This window comes from Candoia aspera, chromosome 1 (genome assembly GCF_035149785.1).
Source record: "Candoia aspera isolate rCanAsp1 chromosome 1, rCanAsp1.hap2, whole genome shotgun sequence".
Classification (NCBI taxonomy): domain Eukaryota; kingdom Metazoa; phylum Chordata; class Lepidosauria; order Squamata; family Boidae; genus Candoia; species Candoia aspera.
In genome coordinates this window covers 21,160,776-21,187,452 of record NC_086153.1, presented here as the reverse complement: position 1 = coordinate 21,187,452, position 26,677 = coordinate 21,160,776, and the positions used below count along the sequence as shown (strand labels likewise).

Here is a 26,677-nt window from a genome sequence, read left to right as displayed (position 1 = left end):
CAAACAGGCAGCCAATGCAACTCACGGAACAGAGATGTAATGTGTACCATCCTAGGGGCACACATAACTGTCTGTGCAGCTGCATTCTTTCCCCAACCCCTAGAGGTGCTCTGAGATTCTGCACAGCATGCCCTCAGTTTCCCCTTTGGCTACACCTCCCTTTCTTCCCCCTAAGAAAGAATTGCATCTCTATGGTTCGAACCAAAGAGTCCTCCCAAGTGCCAGTGTATTCGCTTGAGAGAGAGGGAGTGAGAATGGCTCACCCTCCATTCACATGCATGGCCTCTGGCCCCTACGCAGAAGAGGATTGGTGGTGCCTGGGCTAGATGATACAGCTGTTAGATGGACTCACTAACAGTGCCATTTCAGCTTGGAGGGAAGAATTAACTGGGATCTCTCTTGGGCCCTGTGCTATTCAACATTTTTATCAGTGACCTGGATGAGGGAATTGAAGGGGTGTTTATCAAATTTGAACAGGACCCAGAGCTGGGAGAAGCAGCTATTATTTTAGTTTAGAGGAAAGAGAGAAGATGCAAACAAATCTAGATAGCCATGAGTAGCAGATTGAAATGAACAGGATGGAATTTAACAGGGAGAAACGTGAACTTCTGTATCTCAATAGGAAAAAATGAAAGACATGTGTCTAGGATGGGGGGCATTTGGCTTGGCAGTAATACATGTGAAAGGCATCTTATAGATCTTGTCAGACATGAGCCAGCAGTGTAATGCAGCTGCTAAAAAGGCAAATACTATATCAGGGGAAAATTAACAGGAGTATAGAATCTGGTTACAGGAAGTAATTGTTCCAGTCTATTCTGCCCTTGTGAGATCCCATTTGCAGTATTGGGTCCAGTTCTGCGCACCATTGTTAAAAAAGGACAGTGACAAATTGGAGAGAATTCAGCAGAGATAGTAAATGGTGGAGAGTCTGGAAACCAAGCCCTATGAGGAGCACTTAAAGGATCTGGGTTTATTTAGCCTACAAAAGAGACAGCTAAGGAGAAAGATCTTCAAATATCTGAAAGGCTGTCACACACAGAAGCAGATTTATTTTTCAGAAGGCAGGATCAGAACCAGTGGCTTAAAACTACAGGGAAATAGGTTCAAGCTTGCAATCAGAAGAACTTCCTTTCCAGCCTGTGGAAAAGACTGCCACACGAAGTTTGAATTCACTTCTGTTGGATGATCATCTGTTAAAGATGCTGTAGTGAATCCTGCACTGAGCAGGAGCTGGACTAGATGACTTTTATGATACCTTCCAACTCTATGATTTTATTATTTTAGTCAATGAGGTTTAACACACCCCAATGGATAACTTTTATAAGTTTTATATATAAGAAAGAAAAACTTCATATATAAAAAAAACCCTATACAATCTACTACTAATATTTAATTGCTTGCACAGGGGACCTTTCACCTTCACCTTCATGATCATTATACAGGTAGTCCTTGCTTAACAACCATTTGTTTAGTGGTGGTTCGGACTTACGATGGTGCTAGAAAAACCGACTTACGACCAGTCCTCACACTCATGACTGTTGCAGGGTCCCTGCGGTCACATGATCACGATTTGGGTGCTTGGCAACCGGTTCGCATTTATGGCTGTCACAGTGCTCCGTGGTCACACGATCACCATTTTCAACCTTCCTGGCTGGCTTCTGGTAAGCAAAATCAATGGGGAACTGCGTGATTCACTTAACGACCACATTGTTTGGTTAATGCTCGCAGTGATTCGCTTAACGCCCGCTGCAAAAGTAGTAAAATAGGGTTGGATTTGCTTTGTTTAACAATTAAAATTCCAGTTCCAATTGTGGTTGTTAAATGAGGACTACCTGTATAAGCTTATTAAGGTATAATTAATGTAATAGTAATAGGAAGGGATGCGGTGGCGCTGCGGGTTAAACCGCTGAGCTGCCGATCGGAAGGTCGGCAGTTCGAAACTGCGCGGCGGGGTGAGCTCCTGTTGCTAGTCCCAGCTCCTGCTCACCTAGCAGTTCGAAAACATGCAAATGTGAGTAGATCAATAGGTACCACTTCGGCGGGAAGGTAATGGCGTTCCATGTCATGCCGACCACATGACCACGGACGGGTCCTTACGGACAACGCCGGCTCCAAGGCTTAGAAACGGAGATGAGCACCGCCCCCTAGAGTCGGACACGACTGGACTTTACGTCAAGGGAAACCTTTACCTTTACCTAATGTAATAGTAACAGTTATATTAAGGCTTCTTTCTATGTGAAACAATGGGAGGAACCGTAACATAAAATTGAGATAAAAGAAATATAATTGACAGCACTGGAAATATAGCAAGTAAAATGATATAGTGGATTACTTGTAAAGTGTAATGAGAAATAATGAGAAAAATCAGAAGTCTGATAGTACCCTTTTTGACTAAAAAGTTTTATTAAAAGGCGTAACCTTTTGTGAACCTACAGCTTTTAATTAAATTGGTTAGTTGGAAAAGGTGTGACCAGATTATTTCTGATTTTTTGCCACTACTGTATAAACTAACATGGCTGTCCTCCTACAATGTCTTCTAGTAGAGATGATTAAGTACAGTGACTCCAACAGGCTTTCTCCTGGCATTTCAGGCCTTGAACTGAAACTCCCCCACAACATTTTCCTGTACTCTGCTTGTGATTCCACATGACTTTCTCCTACACATTCCTTTAGTGGAAAAAGCAAGCTGAAGATCACTAACTTCTGGGATGATGATGATGATGATGATGTTGATTTATATGCCGCCTGATTCCCAGCAAGTCTTACCAATGTAAAAGATAACAATAAAACATTTCTAAGGGCTATGTGCGGGAAGACCTAAAATATAGAAAGTCTAAATGTCAGACATTCATAGCCGCCAGATCCCCAGGCAGTAGATATCAGAGGAGAAAAGACAGCTGCAGTTGCTGACTTTAATAAGCTTGCTCTGGATAGAGATGGGGGCCATAATGAAAGGTGAGATCATCTTTTGCCTATTAGAGGTGAGAGTCTTTAATGCCATAATATTACATACTTTAATTCTCAACTTATGTTCCTGGAACTCAGGAATCTACAAATTCTCACAAAATACAGGTTTTCTTCTCACCTAAAGTCTTGTAAGATCTCAGGGGAGAAGATGTAGCAAAATCAAGTGATTTCAGTGATGAGATATATATATATATATATATATATATATATATATATATATATATATATATTAATTTCAGGATGCCAGATAAAGGAATGACATTGGCTGGACCGCCTGTAAGTGCCTACGTTGCCAACCTTAGCTGGTGGTTCTCCAAAGTTTTTAATTATGATGTAGTGGTCACAGAGCAAAAGGCTGGGAATTGCTGCATAAGGACCAGTTTATGTGTACAATCATTTTATACAAAAGGCTGAAGTTTTAAAAAGTCTAGGTCTTCACATGGGGTCTTTCTATGTATCTTCCTGTAAGTTTCCTCCAAGTTGCTAATCAATGAATCTGGCATATCAGGAACAGAAAAGCCGGTTGTAGCTTCTTTAGAATCAATACTGACAATATTTAACATTTTCAGCACTGGAGTAACACACTTCTCCATGCACTTGCCTCATCACCACACATTGAGGTCCCTCATATTTGCACAAATAAAGAGCAGCTTGGGAGCTTCTGGCTTTCAGCATCCTCACTAGGAACTTTAATTCCAGAATTTTATGACCACATTTTCTATTGCATTGGTGCTAATATGCACTATGACCATTGGCTCCATTCCAGCACTATCTACTAACAAGGGTTATCTGTAACCTCTGTACTAGACAACTAATTCACCATGCTGTTTTCATATTTGTCAGAAAACCAGCAGATTTCAACAATGATCCAATTGTCCAGTGTCCTGAGAATCTAAACTTGTTGGAAGTATATCTGGTTCAAAAGGATGCCTATTATCCCCACATTCAGAGGGATAATTCCTTCCTTCCCTCCTTCCCTCCTTCCTTCCATTTCAGAGGAATTCTCACCCCAGGAATGGATGCTGCCATCATTCATGGAATTCTCCTCCAGGGATTTTGATTTCTCAGATTTTCAAGATCAACTCCCTTGGCCTCTCTTTGAGAATCTAGATCTCACTGTCACAAGCAGTCATGATCTTTGTCTGGTGAGCACATAAAACCATTCCTGTTGGCTTTATTCCTTCTTACATGGGGTTTTTTGTTTGTTTGTCTACAGTTAAAACTGTAATGGTAAAAAGTTAAAAAGGTAATGGCAACCCACCCCAGTATTCTTGCCATGAAAACTCAATGGATCAGTACAACCAGAGATATGTCGGTATACCATCGGAAGATGAGACCCCCAGGTCGGAAGATGGTCAAAATGCTACTGGGGAGGAACAGAGGATGAGTTCAACTAGCCCCAGACGTGATGAAGCAGCTAGCTCAAAGCCGAAAGGATGGCTAGCGGCCGACGGTGCTAGTTGCGAACGGCGAATCCGATGTTCTAAGGATCAACACACCATTGGAACCTGGAATGTAAGATCTATGAGCCAGGGCAAATTGGATGTGGTTATTGGTGAGATGTCAAGATTAAAGATAGACATTTTGGGCATCGGTGAACTGAAATGGACTGGAATGGGCCACTTCACATCAGATGACCACCAGATCTACTACTGTGGACAAGAGGACCACAGAAGAAATGAAGTAGCCTTCATAATTAATAGGAAAGTGGCTAAAGCAGTGCTTGGATACAATCCAAAAAAACGATAGAATGATCTCAATTCGAATTCAGGGCAAGCCATCTAACATCACAGTGATCCAAATATACACCCCAACCACAGATGCTGAAGAAGCTGAAGTAGAGCAGTTCTATGAGGATCTGCAGCACCTACTGGACAACACGCCTAAAAGAGATGTTATTTTCATCACGGGAGACTGGAATGCTAAGGTGGGCAGTCAAATGACACCTGGAATTACAGGTCAGCATGGCCTGGGAGAACAAAATGAAGCAGGACATAGGCTGATAGAATTTTGCCAAGACAACTCACTCTGCATAACAAACACTCTCTTCCAGCAACCTAAGAGACGGCTTTATACATGGACTTCCCCAGATGGACAACACCGAAACCAGATTGACTACATCCTTTGCAGCCAAAGGTGGCGGACATCTATACAGTCGGTAAAAACAAGACCTGGAGCTGACTGTAGTTCAGATCACGAACTTCTTCTTGCACAATTTAGGATCAGACTAAAGAGATTAGGGAAGACCCACAGATCAGCTAGATATGAGCTCACTAATATTCCTAAGGAATATGCAGTGGAGGTGAAGAACAGATTTAAGGGACTGGACTTAGTAGATAGGGTCCTGGAAGAACTCTGGACAGAAGTTCGCAACATTGTTCAGGAGGCGGCAACAAAATACATCCCAAAGAAAGAAAAAACCAAGAAGGCAAAATGGCTGTCTGCTGAGACACTAGAAGTAGCCCAAGAAAGAAGGAAAGCAAAAGGCAACAGTGATAGTGGGAGATATGCCCAATTAAATGCAAAATTCCAGAGGTTAGCCAGAAGAGATAAGGAATTATTTTTAAACAAGCAATGCGCGGAAGTGGAAGAAGACAATAGAATAGGAAGGACAAGAGACCTCTTCCAGAATATTAGAAACATCGGAGGTAAATTCCAGGCAAAAATGGGTATGATCAAAAACAAAGATGGCAAGGACCTAACAGAAGAAGAAGAGATCAAGAAAAGGTGGCAAGAATATACAGAAGACCTGTATAGGAAGGATAACAATATCGGGGATAGCTTTGACGGTGTGGTCAGTGAGCTAGAGCCAGACATCCTGAAGAGTGAGGTTGAATGGGCCTTAAGAAGCATTGCTAATAACAAGGCAGCAGGAGACGACGGCATCCCAGCTGAACTGTTCAGAATCTTGCAAGATGATGCTGTCAAGGTAATGCATGCTATATGCCAGCAAATTTGGAAAACACAAGAATGGCCATCCAATTGGAAAAAATCAACTTATATCCCCATACCAAAAAAGGGAAACACTAAAGAATGTTCAAACTATCAAACAGTGGCACTCATTTCACATGCCAGTAAGGTAATGCTCAAGATCCTGCAAGGTAGACTTCAACAATTCATGGAGCGAGAATTGCCAGATGTACAAGCTGGGTTTAGAAAAGGCAGAGGAACTAGGGACCAAATTGCCAATATCCGCTGGATAACGGAAAAAGCCAGGGAGTTTCAGAAAAACATCTATTTCTGTTTTATTGACTATTCTAAAGCCTTTGACTGTGTGGACCATAACAAATTGTGGCAAGTTCTTAGTGGTATGGGGATACCAAGTCATCTTGTATGCCTCCTGAAGAATCTGTATAACGACCAAGTAGCAACAGTAAGAACAGTCCACGGAACAATGGACTGGTTTAAGATTGGGAAAGGAGTACGGCAGGGCTGTATACTCTCACCCTACCTATTCAACTTGTACGCAGAACACATCATGCGACATGCTGGGCTTGAGGAATCCAAGGCTGGAGTTAAAATCGCTGGAATAAACATTAACTATCTCAGATACGCAGATGATACCACTTTGATGGCTGAAAGCGAAGAGGAACTGAGGAGCCTTATGATGAAGGTGAAAGAAGAAAGTGCAAAAGCTGGCTTGCAGCTAAACCTCAAAAAAACCAAGATTATGGCAACCAGCTTGATTGATAACTGGCAAATAGAAGGAGAAAATGTAGAAGCAGTGAAAGACTTTGTATTTCTAGGTGTGAAGATTACTGCAGATGCTGACTGCAGTCAGGAAATCAGAAGACGCTTAATCCTTGGGAGAAGAGCAATGACAAATCTCGATAAAATAGTTAAGAGCAGAGACATCACACTGACAACAAAGGTCCGCATAGTTAAAGCAATGGTGTTCCCCGTAGTAACATATGGCTGCGAGAGCTGGACCATAAGGAAGGCTGAGCGAAGGAAGATTGATGCTTTTGAACTGTGGTGTTGGAGGAAAATTCTGAGAGTGCCTTGGACTGCCAGAAGATCAAACCAGTCCATCCTCCAGGAAATAAAGCCAGACTGCTCACTTGAGGGAATGATATTAAAGGCAAAACTGAAATACTCTGGCCACATAATGAGAAGACAGGACACCCTGGAGAAGATGCTGATTCTAGGGAGAGTGGAGGGCAAAAGGAAGAGGGGCCGACCAAGGGCAAGGTGGATGGATGATATTCTAGAGGTGACGGACTCGTCCCTGGGGGAGCTGGGGGTGTTGATGACTGACAGGAAGCTCTGGCATGGGCTGGTCCATGAAGTCACAAAGAGTCGGAAGCGACTAAACGAATAAACAACAAACAGTTAAAACTAAAATATGAGACATAATATTCAGATGCTAGTCTGTTTTGTAAGCAGCAAACACACCTCCTTTCAATAGCTGGATTTGTACAACACACTAAATGCTAAACTTATTTTAACAAAACACAGTCACTGAAGTGTTATAGTAACATGCTAAGTCCAAATAAATAAACCATATTATGGTTTAATATTATGATCTGGTTCTCATCAAATATTTAAATAATGGCTAAGTTCCTATAATATATTGAACCCCAAACTGCCAAACCCCAATTAACTTAGGCTAGCATGTTGTGCCAAGTAGACAATATGTAGCTAGTGAAATCATATGTTTAACGATTTATGGGTACAGTAACCATGATGATGATGATATAGACAACATGTTTGCCTTCTGGTGATAGTTACTTAGTTTGAATCCAGTATTTAATCTGTCCTGGGGAGAGGCAGCCTAGTGCTTGATATGTTTTAGATTACAATATCCACAATCCTATGCCATTAGTCACACTTAGAGGGCTCATGGGTCTTGAAGATCAAAACTTCTGAAGGGCACAGGTGGCCTGCTCCATACCCTCCTGAAGCAGTATTTGCTGCCCATAGAAAACAGTCTATTTAGCATGTAGTAGGAACTTAGCCATACTTTTAGCATGCTGTGTGAACCAGGCTATCCCTTTAAGCCACAATGTGCTTGGTTAGCTTGGGCGCGGAATGTTTGTTTATCCAGTTTGAGGCTCTAGCACAGTGTTTCTCAACCTTGGCAACTTTAAGATGTGTGGACTTCAACTCCCAGAATGGAGTTGGCTGGGGAATTCTGAGAATTGAAGTCCACACATCTTAAAGTTGCCAAGGTTGAGAAACACCGCATGTTATGGGAAGTCAGCGTCGGTGCTTTAGCATTCATTCCATAACTGAAAACTCTCTAAGTACACCCTGAACTGACGTAGAGGAGAGGCTATATTCCATTAGCGGGGGAAGACTCTGTGCCGCTTCGATGTGCTGTTTTTGCTTTTTTTTTTCCCCGGGTGACGATTCACTTTTCACACACAGAGGCTGAAGAGAAAAAGTTTCAAGAGCGAGCAGGGATCGGAAGACTCTCGCTTTGTTTCGCCCCGTCTTCCTGGGGGACTACACTTCCCAGGCTGCCGAGCGGGGGCGAGTGCGCTAAACGGAGAGCGAAGAGGTGGCGACACCGCGAGGCACAAGCAAATCAGACACAGATCCGCCCTTTGCTGGCCCTTCCAAGGACACGCTGGCCGAGTGGCTACTTAGTTATCCTTGGGGTAAGCTCGCGGGCTCCGCAATAGTCCCGCGAGACTCCCTTGCTCCCGCACACCGCAATTTCGGGGTGTTTGTCCAGCCCCCGGGAAAGCGGTCCTCCCTTTGGGTCCTTGCTGGCTCCTCTCCTGCCATCCTGGAAAGGAATTAGAGGCGCTGCAGAGAAGGAGGCAGCCGATGGCTGAGCGCAGCTGAAAGGAGGAGAGAGCGGGCGATCGGGGACTGAATCTGGGGATGGAGGAGGAGGCCTTTGGCCGCCAGTTCTCCGGCCTTTCTGCGGGCTGAGCAGGGCGATGGGCTGAGCGCTTCGCCCGACTCATCCCATAGCATCTTCAGCCCAGATGAAGCGATCCAGAGTGGGCCCTTCCTCTCTCGGCGTCATGAGCCTGTTTGGACGAAAACCCCAAGCGACTTCGGAACCCCACGGGAAGCTGGAGGGCCCTCCCTTAGACCGCGCCGAGGAGACCCGAGTCGCTTTAATGCTGCCAGAGGAGGAGAAGGACGAGAAGGAACGGGAGGACTTCGTGGAGTGCCCGCTCTGTCTTCTGGCCCAGCCCCCGGCCGCCTTCCCCGCGCTTTCCTCCTGTGCCCACCTATCTTGCCTCACTTGCTTGCAGCAGTATTTGCGCATCGAGATCAGCGAGAGCCGCGTCCAGCTGGCCTGTCCGCACTGCCCGGCTCTGTTGCAACCGGCTGAGATTCATCAGCTGCTGCCCGAGGCCGGCCTGCGCGACAAGTACGAAGAGTACCTGCTGAGACGCCTGTTAGTTGCCGACCCTGGCACGCGCTGGTGCCCGGCCCCTGATTGCAGGTGGGGTGAAAGGTCGCTCCGAGGCCTTTGCGGGGCAGGAGGGAAAGTTGAGCAGGTGCAGAAGCCTGATCCACTAGCGGTGTGCTTCAGGCTGTTAAAGGACCGTGGTGCTCGCTGAAGTGCTTAGAGGCTGTATTCAAAAAGCGTGCCCAATCTTACCAAATTAATCCAATTCCTGGCTTAAAGCATAAACTAATCAAATGGGCTGGCATCATACCTCAGGCTAAGTCACCAAAAGCAAACATAAAACACAAAACACCTGAGTTTTAAACTTACCAAACTTAGCAGGTTGTGTGAATGTACCTGCTCCTGGGGTGTCAGCTTATTTGTTTCTATTTATTTATATGCACACCCCCTGCCCTGTAAGCCCACCCATAGTGGTCAAGTATGTTGGGTGAATACAGGCAGAGAGACAGGGAGATGAGGTTTTGCATCAGACTGTGAAACAGCTGCAGGAAAGAGTAAAAGGGTTGCTGGAGAAAGGATGCCATGGAGTTCACACACAGGCAAGGTGGCTGAGGTGGCAGCCACTGCTGATTTCTTTCTGTGCTTCCTTTTTCTCCATTAGTGCATTTATTCAACTTCTTCACCGACTGGAGTTACAAAACTGGCTTCAAAGCTTTCCTTTCCAGCTGCAGACAGATCTGGACCTATTTGGCAGCCGGGGTGGGGGTGGGACTGGGACTGGGACTGAGGCAGAGCTCCAGAGCTCATTGAGAAAGAGCACCAGTTCACATGCAGATGATTCTTACTTCAAGACATTGGTATTAGGGCAAGATGCACGGGCTTCTTGACTTGGAATAAATCTTAATGAACTGGCACGTTGGTGCGAGGCTAGACTGGAGGTCCACTTCTAAATAAAGTGGCCTCCTCCACGTGACGGATTTAAGTGAGAACTTCCACTGGGAAGCTGAAGTTGAGGACTCCGTTAAATTAGAGCCACTGCACACAGAGAGACCCTGCACCTGCTTACTCCGTAGTTGCCACTTGTACTTTATCCAGCAAACCTGCTTTCCCGAGATCAGATTTTTCTCCCCTACCATTCTCCTGCCTTCACTCTTCTCCTTCACACCTTACCAGGTGGTGTCAAGGAACTTGCTTCTTTCCTAACACACAGTTGCAGGTGTGCATGCTGCACTGCCAGGCACTGAGTGCATTCGGTGGATGGAGTTAGCGGCTGAGGTGCTTAATTGAACCGTTTTGTTGCCACTCTGCAACAGTGTTTAAAAGATCAAAAACATCTTTGCAGGTTTGCTTATTAAGGTATGGGGGGGCAAGCCCTAAGGTTGCCTTGATAGATCTGCCTTCTCTCCCCCCACCATAAGGTGATAGGATAGGGAAGGATGATTAAAGACCAGGAACGCCGAACCACTACAGAGAGAAGCAAATGCCACTGATGCCACAAAAGTAGCATTTACAGAACATACTCACTGTTGCAAATAATTCCTGTCTGGTGATTCCCAGACATCTAACATTCATCCATCAGAGATACGGTGCTCTGGAGAGTGGATTACTCCTGAACTGCTCAACAGAGGTGGGGGCAGGACTGTGGCTGTCACTATGGAACTCTGACTCTAAAAGAAGGAAGTTTAAGTTTTGGGGAGCGGAATGAATGGGAAAGTGAGTTGCAATGGCTTCTAATAGGCTTCTGGGTACAATTCAAAGTGCTGGTTGTTATCTACAGGTAGTCCTCAACTTACGGTCATTCATTCAGCAACCAAATGGCAATGAATAAGTAGTTACAACCGATCCTTGGAGTTTTGGCCGTCCCAGCACCCCCATGGTCACGTGATCGCGAACTGGGTGTTCGGCAACCAGTTCGCACTTATAACCAATTGCCAAGGGTCCCGCAATCACATGATTGTCATTCACAACCTTCTATATGGGCTTCCCCAGAAAGTCAAAGGGGAAGCTGGCAGGGAAGATTGCAAGTCACTGGGGTAAGTCTTCCCCACCCACACACCCTCCCCCAGCCCTCTGTACTTGTGCCATGCCGGCCACTTGTGCACCCTCCCTGACCCGCACGGCGCTTCTCGTGCACCCTCCTCAACCCTCCCTGACCTGTGTGGTGCCTCTTGCACATCCTCCCCCATGCCCCCGCCCACCCCCTCCCCAACCTGTCAGCAGCCACTTAACTTGCCTGTGGGCCTGGGACTTATAACTTCTTGCCAGCTTCCCCACTGACTTTGGCCATGAGAAGCCAGCAAAAAGTTGCCTCACCGAATGACTGTGTGATTCAGTTAACAATGGCAACCAGGACTGCAGGGATTGGTGTCGCTAAGCGATGTCACACTTTACAACTGCATCACTTAGTGACAGAAATTCCAGTCCCAATTGATGTCGTAAGTCGAGGACTCTGTAAAAAGCACTTCCTAGTTTGGGGCCAAGATACTTGAAGGACTACTTTTTCCAGTTGCTTCTACTGCTGTACAGGTAATCCTCAATGACCACACGTTCAGCGACCATTTGAACTTATGACAGTGCTGAATGAGTGGTACCAGAACCGGTTCTTGTAGTTGCAGCTATAGGAGCGCCCCCGCAGTCACATGATTGCAATTTGAGCACTTGGCAACTGGTTTGCAATTACGATGGTCACAGCATCCCGCTGTCACGTGATCACAATTTGTGACCTTCCCTGCTGGCTTCCCACAAGCAAAGTCAGTGGGGAAGCCAGCAGGAAATCACAAGTCGTGGTCATGTGAGGTCCTCGCTTAATGGTGGCAACTGGGACTGCCCGGACTGCTGTCGCTAAGTGGTGCAGTCACGTGACATCATGCTTTATGATTGCATCACTTAGCAATGGAAATTCTGGTCCCAATTACTGTCGCTAAGTGAGGACTACCAATATTAGTTCTAGCAGGAGGGGCATGTTACAGGACCCCTCAGTTAAAGAATGCCATCTTGTGAGACCCAGGAAGTACACCTTTTCAGGCATGGCATCTGCCCACTGGAAAACCTTACCACCAGAGATCAGATTGGCCCCAACCTGTTGGCCTTTTGGAAAGCATTAAAGACCTGGCTTCTTTGCCCAGGCATGGAGGTTGGGAAGTTAGCAAAACCCAGGCAGTTTGTTATTACTCTGAGATTTTTATTTTCAGCTGCCATGTCCTATTTTTTGGATTTGCGCTGTGGGTTTTTACAGTTACTGTTTTAATCCTTAAACACACAGAGTCGCTTGGGGGAGAAGGGTAGCCATATAAATTAATAACATAAATAAATAATAAAAGCACAAATGTCAAAGCTTAACGGAACCAGTATGGTATGGTTCTAGTCCATCCTCAGCCCTGGAAGTTTACCGGGTAAATCGCTCTGTTTCTCAGCGCAACTCACAGGGTGGTTATTGTAGGGAAAATGGGAGGAGCACTGTGTATGTCGCCTTTAGCTGCTGAATGAAAGGCCGGATATAAATATAAATAAAATAAATAAAATAAAGCCCGGGCTAGCAGAGTGAATTCTGTGAGCGCTGCCAAGTTCCTGAGCCGATGTTCCTGCTCTTTTTGTCCCTCCAGCTATGCTGTAATTGCCTATGGCTGCGCTGAATGCCCCCAGCTTGTATGTGGTCGTCAGGATTGCAGGACAGAATTTTGCTACCACTGCCGGCAGCCCTGGCACCCCAACTCCTCCTGTGAGCAGGCCTGGCAGGAGTGGAAGCAGCAGACCCCTCTGGGAGCAATGGAACTCTCCACACAGTTGATCTGGAAAGAAGAAGCTGCCCACAGTGAGTTGATGCAATGGTGCCTCCTTGCCTTCTCACAGCGCTGGGTTTCTTCCTTGCCCGCATCTTCTCTGCCAGCGCCCTCATATCTCTGGCCCTAAGTACCTCTCTCAGGGCCTGGAACAGCTGCAAGGTTACACCCTGTTTTCTTCTTTCTCTGCTTTCCACAGGCCCTGATGCCATCAAGGTCTGTCCCCGCTGTGGTGCTTTCATCATGAAGATCAACGACGGGAGCTGTAATCGTATGAACTGCACTGTCTGTGGCTGCCTTTTCTGCTGGCTCTGCATGCAAGAAATCACGGATGTCCATTTCCTCAGGTGTTGCATGTGCAGAGTGAAATGGAGTTGGCCAGGGCCACTTCAGGCTCCTACTCTACCCATCAGGACCTTCAGGGAATGGAGCTGCAGATCAAGGGCTTGGTAGAGATGGGAACAAACTATAAGTGCTCAGAGAGGGCCCTTTGGATAGTGGGGATTAGATGATGAGATTGTGATTCCATTCTACTTCTGGGGGAGTAAGCCTCACTGAAGTAACTTACATACCGATATAGGCATGGATAAGATAAGCCATTGAAGGCAGAGAATGTTTTATGACAACTTAAAATCTAGGGCACCATTTATTTATACAGTCATACCATTTTAAAAATTATGTTTATAAATATGCCATAAATTAAACTTACTTATCATTATTGTACCATAGAAAGGCCCGCATAGTGGCATATAGACATTTACAACAAATGATAAGAGTATATCAAAAATAGTTAAGTGGGTAACAACTTCAATAGAATTCTGAGACAAATAAATAAAAACTACTGGCAACAGCTAAAGAATATTTCATGAACTTAAGAATTTCAGAAAGCCTTGAACTTCTGAAATGACAGGCTTCATGCTTCTCTCCTAGATGAGTGAGTTCCACAACTTTTACATACTTGAATATAAAAAGAGATTGGGCTAGATCAAATCCAGTAGAGGTTAGGTAGCAAAAGTGGTGGAGTTCCTGAAGACCTGTTTCTGTGAGCATGCTTGCCCTGCAATTCTGGGAAAGGGACTTTGGTTTTCAGAAATAGCCCTGACCAGCTTCCTGACCCTTTCAAACTGCGAAGACTGCTTTGGAAATGAACGGCAGCAAGCCCTGTGCCAACTAGCAGGAAAATTTAAGGGCATCTGCAGTTTGTAGCTTTTGAGTGTCCCTCCTTGTCTTCGTAACTGATTCCTGTTTTCTCCTCAGTCCTTCTGGCTGCACTTTTTGGGGAAAGAAGCCCTGGTCCCGAACCCAGAAGCTCCTATGGCAGCTGGGCATGGTGTTGGGTGCCCCAATGGTGATCTCGCTTGTGGCTGGCATTGCAGTGCCAGTCATCACCCTGGGTATACCCATTTACACAGGGAAGAAGGTAAGGAGTCTGTTGCATAGAGGCCCTGCCATTTCAGAATGACAGAGGCCCATAAAACGTGCACAGGATATTCTTGTAGGCTCATGGGAAATGCGGCTCAGACCAAGCCAAAATGTCCTTTTTCTGGAGACCTCCTACCATTCTTTCTTTTGTTCCTTCCCCTGCAGGTTTTGAGCCATGGGCGCAAGAGCAAACTGTCAGGCTGCCAGCAGTGTCTTTCTGTTGCCAGCAGCATTCTCCTCTCTCTCTTTGTGTCCCCTGTCATCACAGCTGTCACTGTTGGTAAGAGCCACAAGGAGACTGAGATGGGAGGGTGCGTGTGGATCCACAAGGTGGTTTTTTGCTTTCACACTTGCACGGAAAGGGAATTCTTCAGCCCTTCGTGAATTGCGTGGCTGTATGAAAGGTCCTTGAACAGAGGTGGTTCTTATAACAGGCTCTTTGCCTGCAGGGGTGGGTGTGCCCCTGATGCTCACCTACGTGTACGGGGTCGTGGTACTCTCTCTGTGCCGGAATCGCTGGGGGTGTGGCAGCTCCAGAAGGAAAGCTGGGGAGCTCAGCACAGTGGAACTGGAGAACCTCGCCAAATGTACGTGAGTGGTTGCGAGTTGCTGAAGTCAGAGAGGCAGAGTAGTCTGGTCCAGGGATCACATCACAGTTGCCCTCATATAATACATTCTCACCTTTGCCCTTTAAGCCTCCTTCCATAAAATAACTTACTCCAATTTTGCAATTAGAAACTTGATGCCTCACTTTAAAGTACTTACAGTTATGAGGGAAAAGGGTCTACAATGGCAGGTACATCAGTCCAGTATTTCTGAACCTGCTTGGCTTGCAACTACATATAGGTTCCAATGGTATTACACTGGAGTGACATCTTAGCTCAGCAACCATTCTGGTAATGGAACATCTCACTCAGTTTTGCTCATTGAAGAACGGTGTCATGTCAGTTTGTTGAGTTACGTTACAGCTTCCTATCTGGCCTGCAGCTGGTCTGTTACTACAAAATTCAGTTATCGATGAATGAAAGCCACCAAGCTCTCAATTCTTTGAGAATGTTTGCCTGTGTTTTTGTATAGCTGGTATTATTCAGTACTATTTCAGAAATGTCATACCACTGTAATTCCTGTTGAGTTCAGCCCTTGTCTGTTTCCAGTCTTGACAGCTCTCCCAACAAATGCGCGTAGAAAACTTTGTCAATACTTTGGAGATGCACTAATGCTGAGAGCAAAAAGGCTTTGTGTGAAAACCGCTTTAACTGACCCAGTGGATTACAAAGCAAAGATTCCTAAAATGCTATTTTTGTTCTAGTTGGCCCAGAAAACTCAAAAGCGATTCTATTAATTATTTTAAATAATCTAGGAAAGTTTTGGGAACTCCCCAAACTTTCGAATTGTTCCCTTTGTCAAACAGCTAGCAGATACGAGTATCTCATGCTGAAATTGTCTATAATTGCTAAAAGACGGGAGTAGCAAAGAGCTGGGAAATATCCCAACAGAGCAGCTTTCTAAAACTGGCATTTAATATTTAGAATTTATGAGCTTTTTAAAAACTATGTGTGACCATAGACCCTTTTGTTCCTCTTGTTTGTTTTAGAACCATTTGAAAATTTTGCCCAATCAGCACTTGCAGCAGTTGCAGGCAGTTTTATTCTATTAGGTTTCACGGAATCAAGGTTTCCTGTAGGGGAAGCTTGCAGAGGTTACCTAGATATGTGAAGATATTTCTTGAGACCAGGAAAGAGGATGCTGCCATGTTTACCCTTTCTTTCTTCATACCAGTGAATGAACTGCTGGCTGTGTTGCCTACCCCCATGGTGCCTGAGAAGGGGGCTTCTGCTTCCATCCCCCATTCAAGTAACAGCCAACGTGAAGAGCCATGCCAGAAGGATCAGAACAGCCAATCTGCCAGCACTGTAGCCTTGGCAGGCAGCATGCTGAGTGAAGCCCAAGAAACTTCCCACAGGTCAGTATAGTGGACTTGGAAGGGTTGGAGGGAGCCCCAAACAAAGCTACACCTTATGAATAATCTCTGGATAGAACAAAAGAGCAAGGAAGCAAGATCTGTTGAACAGGCAGTGAAGGTTTTGGCTCAGGTCTGCTTCATTGGGCTGCGGCTAGTTCAGTTTGGGAGAGGCTGTATCTCCCTGCTGCCCCCACAGTTCTCACTCACAGCAGACATCCTCATTGTTTTTGGTTATGCGAAGCAAAATACAGTAGAGCGGAGGGCAGAAAAACGCAAACATACTCCTGTTCTTCCCTAGTTTGCCTTATCTTGCAACATCGTGAATTACAGCTTTGTACCCTGCTTTTCTGAGCCATATTCCACTCGGCTCACAAGCAGCACTGTTCTTCTCCTGCGCAGGGATGGCCTGAATATGGTGGAAGTGGAAGTGGAGATTGAAGCTCAGCCACAGGCTGCCTGTGAGCACAGTCTCTGTAGTGCTGCATCAGGCCACAGCTTTTCAGCAGACTCTCTCACCTACGCAAGCGATGGTTGCAGTTTGGCAGGAGTGATGACAGAGTAAAGCAACTTAACACATGGAAGTCGTCATGGACTGGAGATCTAAGCTCTCCCAGCTTGAAAGCCAAGCCTGTTCTACAGCCCATGCAAGATTCATCACTGCTCACTTCTGTTACCCAAACATTTGGCATCTTTTAGCCCCCATTCTGCCTTCCACTTGACTGAGACCTTTGGTGCTTCAAGGCAATAAATAGCAGCTATCAGGAGTCTAATGGATCCTCCCTTTTTAATATGTAGGGACAGAACCCCAGGCTTTACCTATTTAGGTGGTGGGAAGAAGTCTGGTCAGATGAGGGTAGACTGCTGAATAACCACTGAGAGACCAACTGTCAGGCCAGATTCCCATTAAAGAAGGCTTGGGAAAACTCTCATCTTCCAGATATTGAATTACATCTTCAAGCATTGCTCATAATTGGCCATACTGATTAGATTTCCTGAATCGTAGATTTCCTACCTCTGCATTAAAGGGTTTTAAGTAACTACTTTGAGCAAGGTCTTTGAGGGAGTGAAAGCACTGATCTAAATAGGCCAGTGTTTCAGTTGTGGTAGGATAGCTACATATGTTAATCTTCTGGGTGACAATGGAAGTTTTGGGAAACCATGGAAAAGCCTCAAGTAAAAGCCTAATGCCAGTTCTAGAGAATCAAAGAAAGTGGTGTGGGTAGGAGGAAAAAGGGTACACATGCAGCAAGGCTAGAACTTATGAGAGACTCAGGACTATCTTGTGGACTGCTTTACAACAAATCCCATAGGAGACTTGCTGTGAAAACTAGCTGTTTTATTCTAAAAGGTGGCCGTGAGATATTAGAGCCATTATTATAGAACTAATAAGCTCCTATAAAATTCCTGAAACCTTAAACATGCTAGTTTTATCTGAGTGACTGCTTAAGAAACGTCTATCACAGTTTAAATAGGGGACTCCTCATAAATCTAATGGAACTGCTGTAATTCCACTTAAGGTAGCAAGTAAATAGGAGTCTCCAGAAATCGTATTTTTACCTCAACATTGAAACTGATGAAAGGATTTCATGCTGTGTCTGATGATGTTATGACCCTATATTCCATAGGAATGAGGCAAAGTGAGTAGAAAATCAACTTTGGGTTAGCCTTTCTTATACAAATCTATGGTGTGGGAACATCAGATGCAACAAAATTGGAAAAGGCTGTTATAAAAAAGCACCTTGGAGAAGAGGGCAAACAACTTGCAATGGGTTGGTGGGCCACACTGCCACCTGCTGGAAGAGGTGTTCCAGTGACATCCATGATTTTAGCTTATTTGGGGGAGGGTTAAATAACAGCACCCAACCTGTTTTCAGATTTGGGGAGTTTCAAGGGTGGTAATGGAAGCCAGCAGTTTGCCTCCCAAAGGCCCCCCATTTCCACCTTTTTTCCCAAGTTCCAACTGAAATTTATGACTAAAATACAGCGCTATATTTTGTGGCTTACAGGGTTGCATTCAAAACTTAGTAAAAACCATGCAGCTAAGGTTAGGTCCCCCATATTCACAGAAAAAACCCCTAGTTTTCTGTAGGAAAAACAGAAACAATCAGGGTGCCTGTCTTGTTCCCAAGCTTCCTGGGGAGATCATGACGGATGTTCGCTTAGATGAATGCTTCCATGGACAAGACAATACAAGATGCTGTTGGTTTGCTTAGGCAGAATAAGACACTGCAAGTCATAGGCATGGAACTCACAGCTGGAAAGGTTTTGGAACAGGAAGAAACTGGAATGAGCAAGATACAGGGAAGAGACTGCAGGCTCAGTAAATTACATATTGGTTCAGTTCTTACCTCCCCTCACAATTTTACAAAAGTACACAGTCACTGATAAAGAGTTTTAGTTTTTAGTTTGAAAAAAATCTCAGTTGAAAATGAATGACACAGAGTGAGGCTTGGCAGCTGTGGGGTGGGGTGGGGTGGGGGTGGGGCAACCAGTCCCACAAATAAAAAATTGAAGGCCTTAAATAGAAGTGCAGCTTTGAAACCTCCACATCGGAAAACTGCTTCCCGCCAACAGAAAAATCACAGGCACGGAAATGGCAACAACCATACAGAGACGCTGCAGGGGTCTGTGTGTGTGTGAGAGAGAGAGAGAGAGAGAGAGTTTGAGCAGGTAGGTTGCCTTCTGGGCTCTGGTCAGATTATGACTCTCCCTGCCATTCACTCTTTGGAATGGTTTCAAAGACCAGTGGGACCCACCCGGATCCCTTTTCTCCCCTCCAAATGATAAAGACAAAATGGGCCTCCCTAAGGATAAAAAAAGGCCTAAAACAGGCATCAAAAGTTCAGCTTTGTTTAGAAAACAAGAGTCCAGTGAGAGCATGGGCAATTCCCTACCCAACTTGGCTGCTAGTCCTGTCGGGCCTTCTTGCTACAGCCCTCTTCTGTGGGGCTGGTTGCTGTTGTGCTATCCTCCAGTTTCCGTTTGCTGCTCTCAGCAGGGGAGGCTTGGCTGATGTGTGGTTTGAAAGAGATGATGATGCAAGTCATGTTGTCACAGCCTGTTCCATCACCAGATGTGTCAGGAGCCAAACAACGATCCAACAGCTGTTTAGACAGAAATTGGAGAATGAATTCAGCAAGAAATTCAGCTTGTAGCACACATTCATTAAACTGAAGAGCAGAGAATTTCAGGCAATAGTCTGGTGATTTCAGTTATCCCTGCTAGTAAAGGTAAAGGTAAAGGTTTCCCTTGATGTAAAGTCCAGTCGTGTCCGACTCTAGGGGGCGGTGCTCATCTCCGTTTCAAAGCCGAAGAGCCGGCGTTGTCATAGACACGTCCGGGTCATGTGGCCAGCATGACGACTCGGAACGCCGTTACCTTCCCGCCGAAGCGGTACCTATTGATCTACTCACATTGGCATGTTTTCGAACTGCTAGGTGAGCAGGAGCTGGGACGAGCAACAGGAGCTCACCCTGCCACGCGGTTTCGAACCGCTGACCTTCCGATCGGCAGCTCAGCGGTTTAACCCGCAGCGCCACCGCGTCCCCTATCCCTGCTAGGCAGCCTGTAAATAGGACTGCAGGAGGGAATCTGCATAAACTGGACAAGATTTACTAGAATTGGACTAGGAACCTAATGATTACCCTGTAACTTCCTTCAGTTTCCAAAGAGAATCAGTTATCAGGATAGATGACTCAGTTCCCCATGATTAATCACAACTGGGAGCCCGGTCAGTAAATAGAGCTCATGCCTGTTGCATTCCGAGATGCTGTCTGGGGAATTCTGGGAGTTTGAAGTTCACACATCTTCACATCTTAAAGTTGCCAAGGTTGAAAAACACTGATCTAGTCCTTCTCAGGTGCTTTTCAAGGGAAACTCTTCACAGTCCTGATCAGATCATTTCTCCTGGTAATCTTACTATGTCAAATAGTACTCAGGTCTTACATCCTAAAAATATCTGATAAACCTAAGAGCTGAGTAAGTCTTTTTCTAGGCCTATACTTTATTTCAACTCTCATGTCTCCCATTCTCCAACTTACTTCTTCTACTATAGATGAAAGAGATCGCAGTTCTCCATTTTCACCCTTTTGTGTGATCTTGGATTGAACAAAATCCACAACCTCTTGGCTGCTCATGACATTCCTGGATTAGGGACAAAAGAGGAAAGAGATTGTGAAAAACAAATGGAAGACTGGGTTACAACTATACCAACCTGCCCTCAGCTTTGCAATATGGTCCCCTCCAGGTCTTCACTTGTCACAGGTTATGAGCACCCTCTACTCCTCAAGTATGATGAAAGAAGCTAAGCTTCAGCCCACTATCATAGCAAGGATTCTTATCTATCCCAAAGCTCAATTTCCACCTACCAGATGCCATCACAGGCAATGACCATAAAATCATGGTCATCGTTGATTGTCAGCACCTTGATATCAGGCAGCGCTGAGATCATCTGTTCTTCTGGGGGCAAATTCTTGTTACGTTTGTAGAAATGATCTCCTAGGATACAAGGATGTTCAAGAGATTTGAGTGAGGATTCACTGCCCTAGAGAAAAGTGCAGCAGCAAGGAGAAAGCTGGGCTATGTATACTAACTGAAAAAATCCCCAGTAGGTGACAGAACATCCAAGGCATTTGTCAAATACAAAGATACCCTTGATACATCAGTTTCTTAAGTTAACCTCTGATTTCCAGCAGCTAGCTACATGCTCCATTTCTTCCAAATCAAGCAGCTGGGATTCACTTCCATGATGGACCAGATCAAGCTGGCTTAGTGACAAATATTCATGAGGTGATTCTGGAATTTGAGCTTCATCCACCCACAGACAGACAGAAAATATAAGTAAATCCTCCTAAAAATAACTCCTCCAAATGTGGGTGGACTGGCTAGAAGCAGACCCATTTAATCTGGAATGCCATGTCCATAACATTTAAATTGTTTTTAGTCAGAGGATTCACTACTGGAAATAAATTCTTTGCTGTACATTCCACATTCACACATTATGCTATACATTTTTGGCCAAGTCAGAGATGGCATCACCCATATCTACCTATGTTTAAAGCATATTCTTCTGAATAGGCATGTCCAATTAAGCCAGCTTTAAAGTTTAATATTGACCTAGTTTCTAAGTGCTGTTGGTGGAACATTCAATAAAGAAAGTGGTCTTAATCCTTTGCTTATGAGTTTTGAGTTCTCAAAAGCCAGTTTCCTAACAATTGCTAAAAATGAAAGTGTTGCCTTGATAGGCCTTAGGCTGGATTGGAACAAATTTTGATCTGCAACCAAGCAAACAAGAAACACTATAAAAATAATCTATTTTCTTCTCCTTTATACTTTGACATAACTCCCTCTCCTTTGCACTTATGGCACTTCCATAGCTCCAGATCAGATGACTGAAGAAACAGCTTCCTTTTTCAGGGAAAAAGGGGCTGCAGACTGAATGATTGCACGTGGAAAATTCTGGCCATTCAAGGGGTGAGTGGGAGATTTGGTGTTCATTTGCCACAAGTGGCTACTGGCCTATAACTCTAGCATATGCATACATGTTTACTCACCAATTGCTCTGGAGAGATTGAGGCCACCATTTACCCGGCCATCCATGGTGACCTTCCCACCAGCATTCTTTATTCTGGATAACTCCACCTCATCTTCAGGCTTATGGTCATAGGACATATCCACAGCCTTGCCACCTTCAGACACCACACATCGGGAATCTCCAGCGTTGGCTACTATTAGCTGCTTGCCTCTGATAAGTGCCACTACTGCTGTTGTGCCGCTGTCTGAGCCAGGCTGGAGAGTAAGAGAACTGTGAGGACAGCCCATGCTGAAGCACAAGACTGGTTGAAAGAGAGGGCCCCAGAACCAGGACAAGAGCAACAGAAGCTCAGCAAGTCTTAGAAAAGAGCACTGTGCCCCAATTCCTTCCCCACTTGCTTCACCCTGTACAAACACTGACCTTTTCCTTGCCCTCCATTCCTGGAAGCATCATATCTTCATCTTCTTCCTCTTCTGCTTCTTCAGTATCATATTCCTCTTCCTCACTGCTGTAGCTATCCTCATCCTCACTGCATTCCTAATCAAAATGTAATACATCCACCCATAACAGAAATAAAATTGACCCCATGGCTCTGGCTGCTGTCCTGCATACAGGACCTGAGGTACCTTCTACTTAGCCTTCATCTGTAAAGAAGGCTAAGTTCTGCTTTTTCAGCTCAGCTATGGAAGGACAAAATGCCGCTCCCCCCACTGCCCAAATGATGATGGTACCTCACTGTCGTCATCTTCCTCCTCTTCTGCATCCTCTGATTCATCCTCACTGTCCTCAAAGAACATTGACTTGATCACTTGCTGGCTCTTGGTTGCAGATGAACAGGATGGCTCCACCTCACCAGTGACAGGAGATGCTCCCTCAGCTGTCTTTTTTTGGAAAGTACCAGTATCTCCTCCACCAGCCACATCTGGACCATGGGAGGTGCTGATGGTCTCAGAGCACAATTTACCATTTTTCTCCTCTTCTTCACCCTCTCTATGATGCCTCAAGGGCTCCTCAGCATCTACTTCACCATTCAGACTTGGCTCCTGGGCATCGTCCTGGGTCACATCTTTGCTTGGAGGGCCCAGCTTGCCCTTAACACAGTTCTGGCCATATCGAGTGAGAAGCTCCTCGATAGTCATTGCGGCCTCCTCGTGCAGCAAAGCAGTCTCTTCATTGTCCACTGCATGGGAATATGAGAGGAGAAAGTGCAGCCAGTCTCAATGTCACATCCAGTTACCTACAGCTATTTTTTTTAAATCATGGCTCAAGAGAGTCATTCATTATGGCTAAAGGAACATAGTTTTACACATATGTAACATCCATCCACATACCAAAAACATAGATGGAATCATTTTCCCCACCACAAATTGCAGGTCCCAAGGTCACATGCCACTATGATTAGGCCTGCCACTAGTTTTCCTAAGCATATAAACTTCTTTTACTAAGCTGCAACTGTTTGGGGTGTGTAAGTGCAAACTTGATGCTCTCCAGATGCTGGATTACAATTCCCATTGCCCCAATCACCTGCCATGCTGGCTTAGAGCTGTCAGTTCTCCGCCCCTGGTTTTCTCTAGGCTCTTGCTTGAAATTGGCTAGCCAATGAGATAGATCTTTGGTTTGATTTGCTTACATCAACTCTCATTTATTTAGCACAACATAGCAAATACGATCTCAGACACCTTTCCACTTTCAGCCTTTAAATCTTAGTGGAATATAAACACATCAAGGCTGGTACAAAAGCTCCCCTTCTCTGGTACTTGGCTTTGCCTGTGATCTGCACTGGACTGCAAATTGCTGCTTTACTCACCATCATCTTCATCTGCCACTTTAACCTCTTTCTCATCACCATCATCTCGAGACCGCCCTGACATCAGTGCTAGTTCCTTGATCACTTCTTCAGTTGTCAGCTTGGCATCAATGGCCAGAAAAGCATCCTCAAGTGCCTGATAAGAAAAAAAAATCTTTGTGATGGGTGCCCAGGGAGGCCACCATTAATATTAGAAACTTTTTAGATAGTAATTTATTCAAGATTTATGACACAGTTCTTAATAGCCCCAATAAACAGGATAAAACTGTAGAGCACCACAATTGATACTAGTGGACAGAAAGCTTTATGTCACCTTGTCTTTCATTGTTACACACACACATACACACACAGAACAGCCAATTTCAAAAGAGACTTTGCTTCAATTTATGCTAAACTCTAGTTTTTGACAAGCAATTTAGTCATCTTACAACACAAAGAAAATATCTTAAAAGGATCAAGATGACAAAGACTGGGGAAAGATGGAATGGAATCATGAAGCAAGATCCAGTCACAGAAGTTAGCTGCTCTACTTTGCTTAAATCGGAAACAAAAGGAGTAACATACCTAAAGCAAACTTAAAAGCTAGAATGTCTTTTGGCTAGTCCTAGAATAGCAGCAAAAGAAAGCTGAGTTAATTCTTCCTTCCCTTGCCTCTCCCACCCTGAAATATTCCAAAATTCAGTAGTGAGCACTAAATAGTGAGCACGGAGAGCAGTGTAGACTATAAATGGAAAAAAAAAAACTGTTGCAGCAACCAGGAGAAAACTATTACAAGCACCCTGTTCTATAGTCTTGGGAGACAGCCTTTCTGTCTTACCTTCTGTAGTTTGCCTTCCTTATATGCTTTCTGATCCTTGATGATCTCTGGCAGGTATTTAGCACAATACAGGGCTACCTCTTCTCCTACAGCAAAGAGGCCAACAGTTAGAAACTCACAGTCCCTTGTTTCATTCCATGAGTAACTTCACGTTTGTTTCAGAGAAAATGTGCTTCAGCCTCCCAAAGCTGAACAAATGGGGCAATACTGAAATAACCCAAAGAACCATTTATTGGGCACACAGGAGTTGGGATTGCTTCTAGAATCGACAAATCCATTGTTCTACAAAATCCAGAGAGGATAATCAGGCAGACCATCAAGACTTCCTAAAAAGACAATGATGTAATAGTAATTGCTCACCCGTGTCACTTTTAATTTGGAAGCAAGCGCTTGCCTAAGAATAAGAGTTACGGAACATGAACTTCTTCAAGCTGTGTAAGGGCCTGCAAGACAGCCACGTATCCCCAAAGTGCCTGGTCCCAACAGATGTCCTTAAACTAGTGGGCACTTTATTCCTGGGCAACCCTTACCTCCGTGACCATCGTACACAGAGAACATTGCAGTCTCACTGTCCAGATCAGGAATGCAGTTGTGAGCATCCTGAAAAAGAGAAGGATTGGTGAAGGGGAAACAGCGACTACTGCGCAGCGGACCAAGCTCTGGAAACTCCCAGCAAAGTAAGAAGGGGCCAAGAAAGTAGACAGATAAAAAAGCGCAACGGTTCTCGCAGCCTGCCGGTGCCACTGGGACGTCGGACTATTAACAGCTCCGCAGCTGTAGGGACTCCACGATAGGGGGGCCCACACGGAGTCCCTAGCTGTTAGTCTTGCCGAGGTAAAGAACAGCCAGAACGCTTTTCCCATTGAAAGCCGCCGTAAGAGGCGAGGTTAGGGCCTCCCGTAGGGCAGAATCACTCAGCAAGACACCGTTCTCCCGCCCTCGGTCCGTCCCGCCCTCACCTCCATGGAGACCCGCCAGCCCTGCATGGCGCTGTAGCCGAAGTGCAGCGGGCGCGGCCCAATTCCGACACCATCCCCAGAGCTCTTGGCCGTGCTGGGCTGCGACAGGTAGGCACCCATGGCAGGCAGGCACGGGCCCCGCCGAGCCGGAGAAGGAAGAGCGGCAAAGACAGAAGGCAAACGACAGAGGGAAGGCGATTAGGAGACCGGAAACAGACACCATAGAGTCCCTGCCGAGGAACTACGGAAACCGGATATGAGGCCGATGAATGATACGAAGAAAAAAAGAGACGTTTCCAAGCCGATTGACTGCTACAAATGCAAACTGAGGGCCATCGCTGGACAGAAGGGGATGAATGGGGATTGGGAGGGGAGAAAACCGGACGGGATATTAGAAAACCATAGAGTTTGAGGAAGGAGGGGCGTGATTGCGTACCATTGGTTGCCGAGCAACTAAGGGGAAGGCCTGAAGGTACTTTATTTCCATTTACCGAAGCGGCTTATATTCCTCTCTGCAGTACTGCATCTCCTACCCAAGTCCACAGCTTCCATCAGCTCAAGAAGGGGGAATAGGTGGCGGCGGCGGCGGCGTGGTTAGTCTAGTATCAAAACGGTAATTTGTCCAGATTGCTCAACAGCCATTACAGACACTCGAAACGGACTCTTGCTCAGAGATCGCAACCGATAATTGGCCGGGTTCCAGAATCTTATCATTAGAAAGGAGGATGAAGAAATGAGTGCCCTCGCAGGATTCTCTCCCGGCAAGACCCAGTCTGAAGTGAAGGATGTTTAGTAGTAGGGTGGCCAAGCTTGCGCACAACCCTGAAGTATTTAAGGGAGCTGTTGGCCAGAAAGAAAGAGAAAAAACGAAGGATTCCCCAAATTAGGGAAATGGCAGTTAAGATGCGTGAAAATTACATAGTCACATACACTAATAATGAACTATTTTAACGCAATAAATATAATTTGAAGGAAAACATATTCTGTGCTCAAAATGATTTGAAAAATCAAAGAGCCAATTGTTGTTAGTTGCTGTGGAGTCATTTACAACTCATGGCGACCCTATGTATAACAGAAAGAAATGCTGTTCGGTCTTGCGCCATATGCCTGACTG

At 45.3% G+C, this 26,677-nt stretch overlaps 2 protein-coding genes across 2 annotated transcripts; one reads left to right on the top strand and one right to left on the bottom strand.

Annotated features, from left to right (window-relative positions):
* Positions 1–8,481: 8,481 nt before the first annotated feature.
* On the top strand, positions 8,482–17,211 carry LOC134494426 (E3 ubiquitin-protein ligase RNF19A-like). Its single transcript, XM_063299592.1, has 8 exons — positions 8,482–9,376; positions 12,886–13,094; positions 13,262–13,409; positions 14,320–14,482; positions 14,650–14,764; positions 14,934–15,071; positions 16,264–16,447; positions 16,847–17,211. The coding sequence occupies exons 1-8, from the start codon at positions 8,907–8,909 to the stop codon at positions 17,007–17,009; spliced, it is 1,590 nt and encodes a 529-aa protein (XP_063155662.1). The 5' UTR covers positions 8,482–8,906; the 3' UTR covers positions 17,010–17,211.
* Positions 17,212–18,834: 1,623 nt separating this feature from the next.
* On the bottom strand, positions 18,835–25,786 carry PPM1G (protein phosphatase, Mg2+/Mn2+ dependent 1G). The gene is made up of 10 exons (XM_063299580.1): positions 25,564–25,786; positions 25,135–25,204; positions 24,605–24,690; positions 23,788–23,923; positions 22,712–23,160; positions 22,401–22,517; positions 22,000–22,234; positions 20,815–20,944; positions 20,488–20,590; positions 18,835–19,551 (listed from the first exon to the last, which is right to left on the bottom strand). Exons 1-10 carry the CDS (start codon positions 25,681–25,683, stop codon positions 19,354–19,356), a joined length of 1,644 nt encoding a protein of 547 aa, XP_063155650.1. The 5' UTR covers positions 25,684–25,786; the 3' UTR covers positions 18,835–19,353.
* Positions 25,787–26,677: the final 891 nt, after the last annotated feature.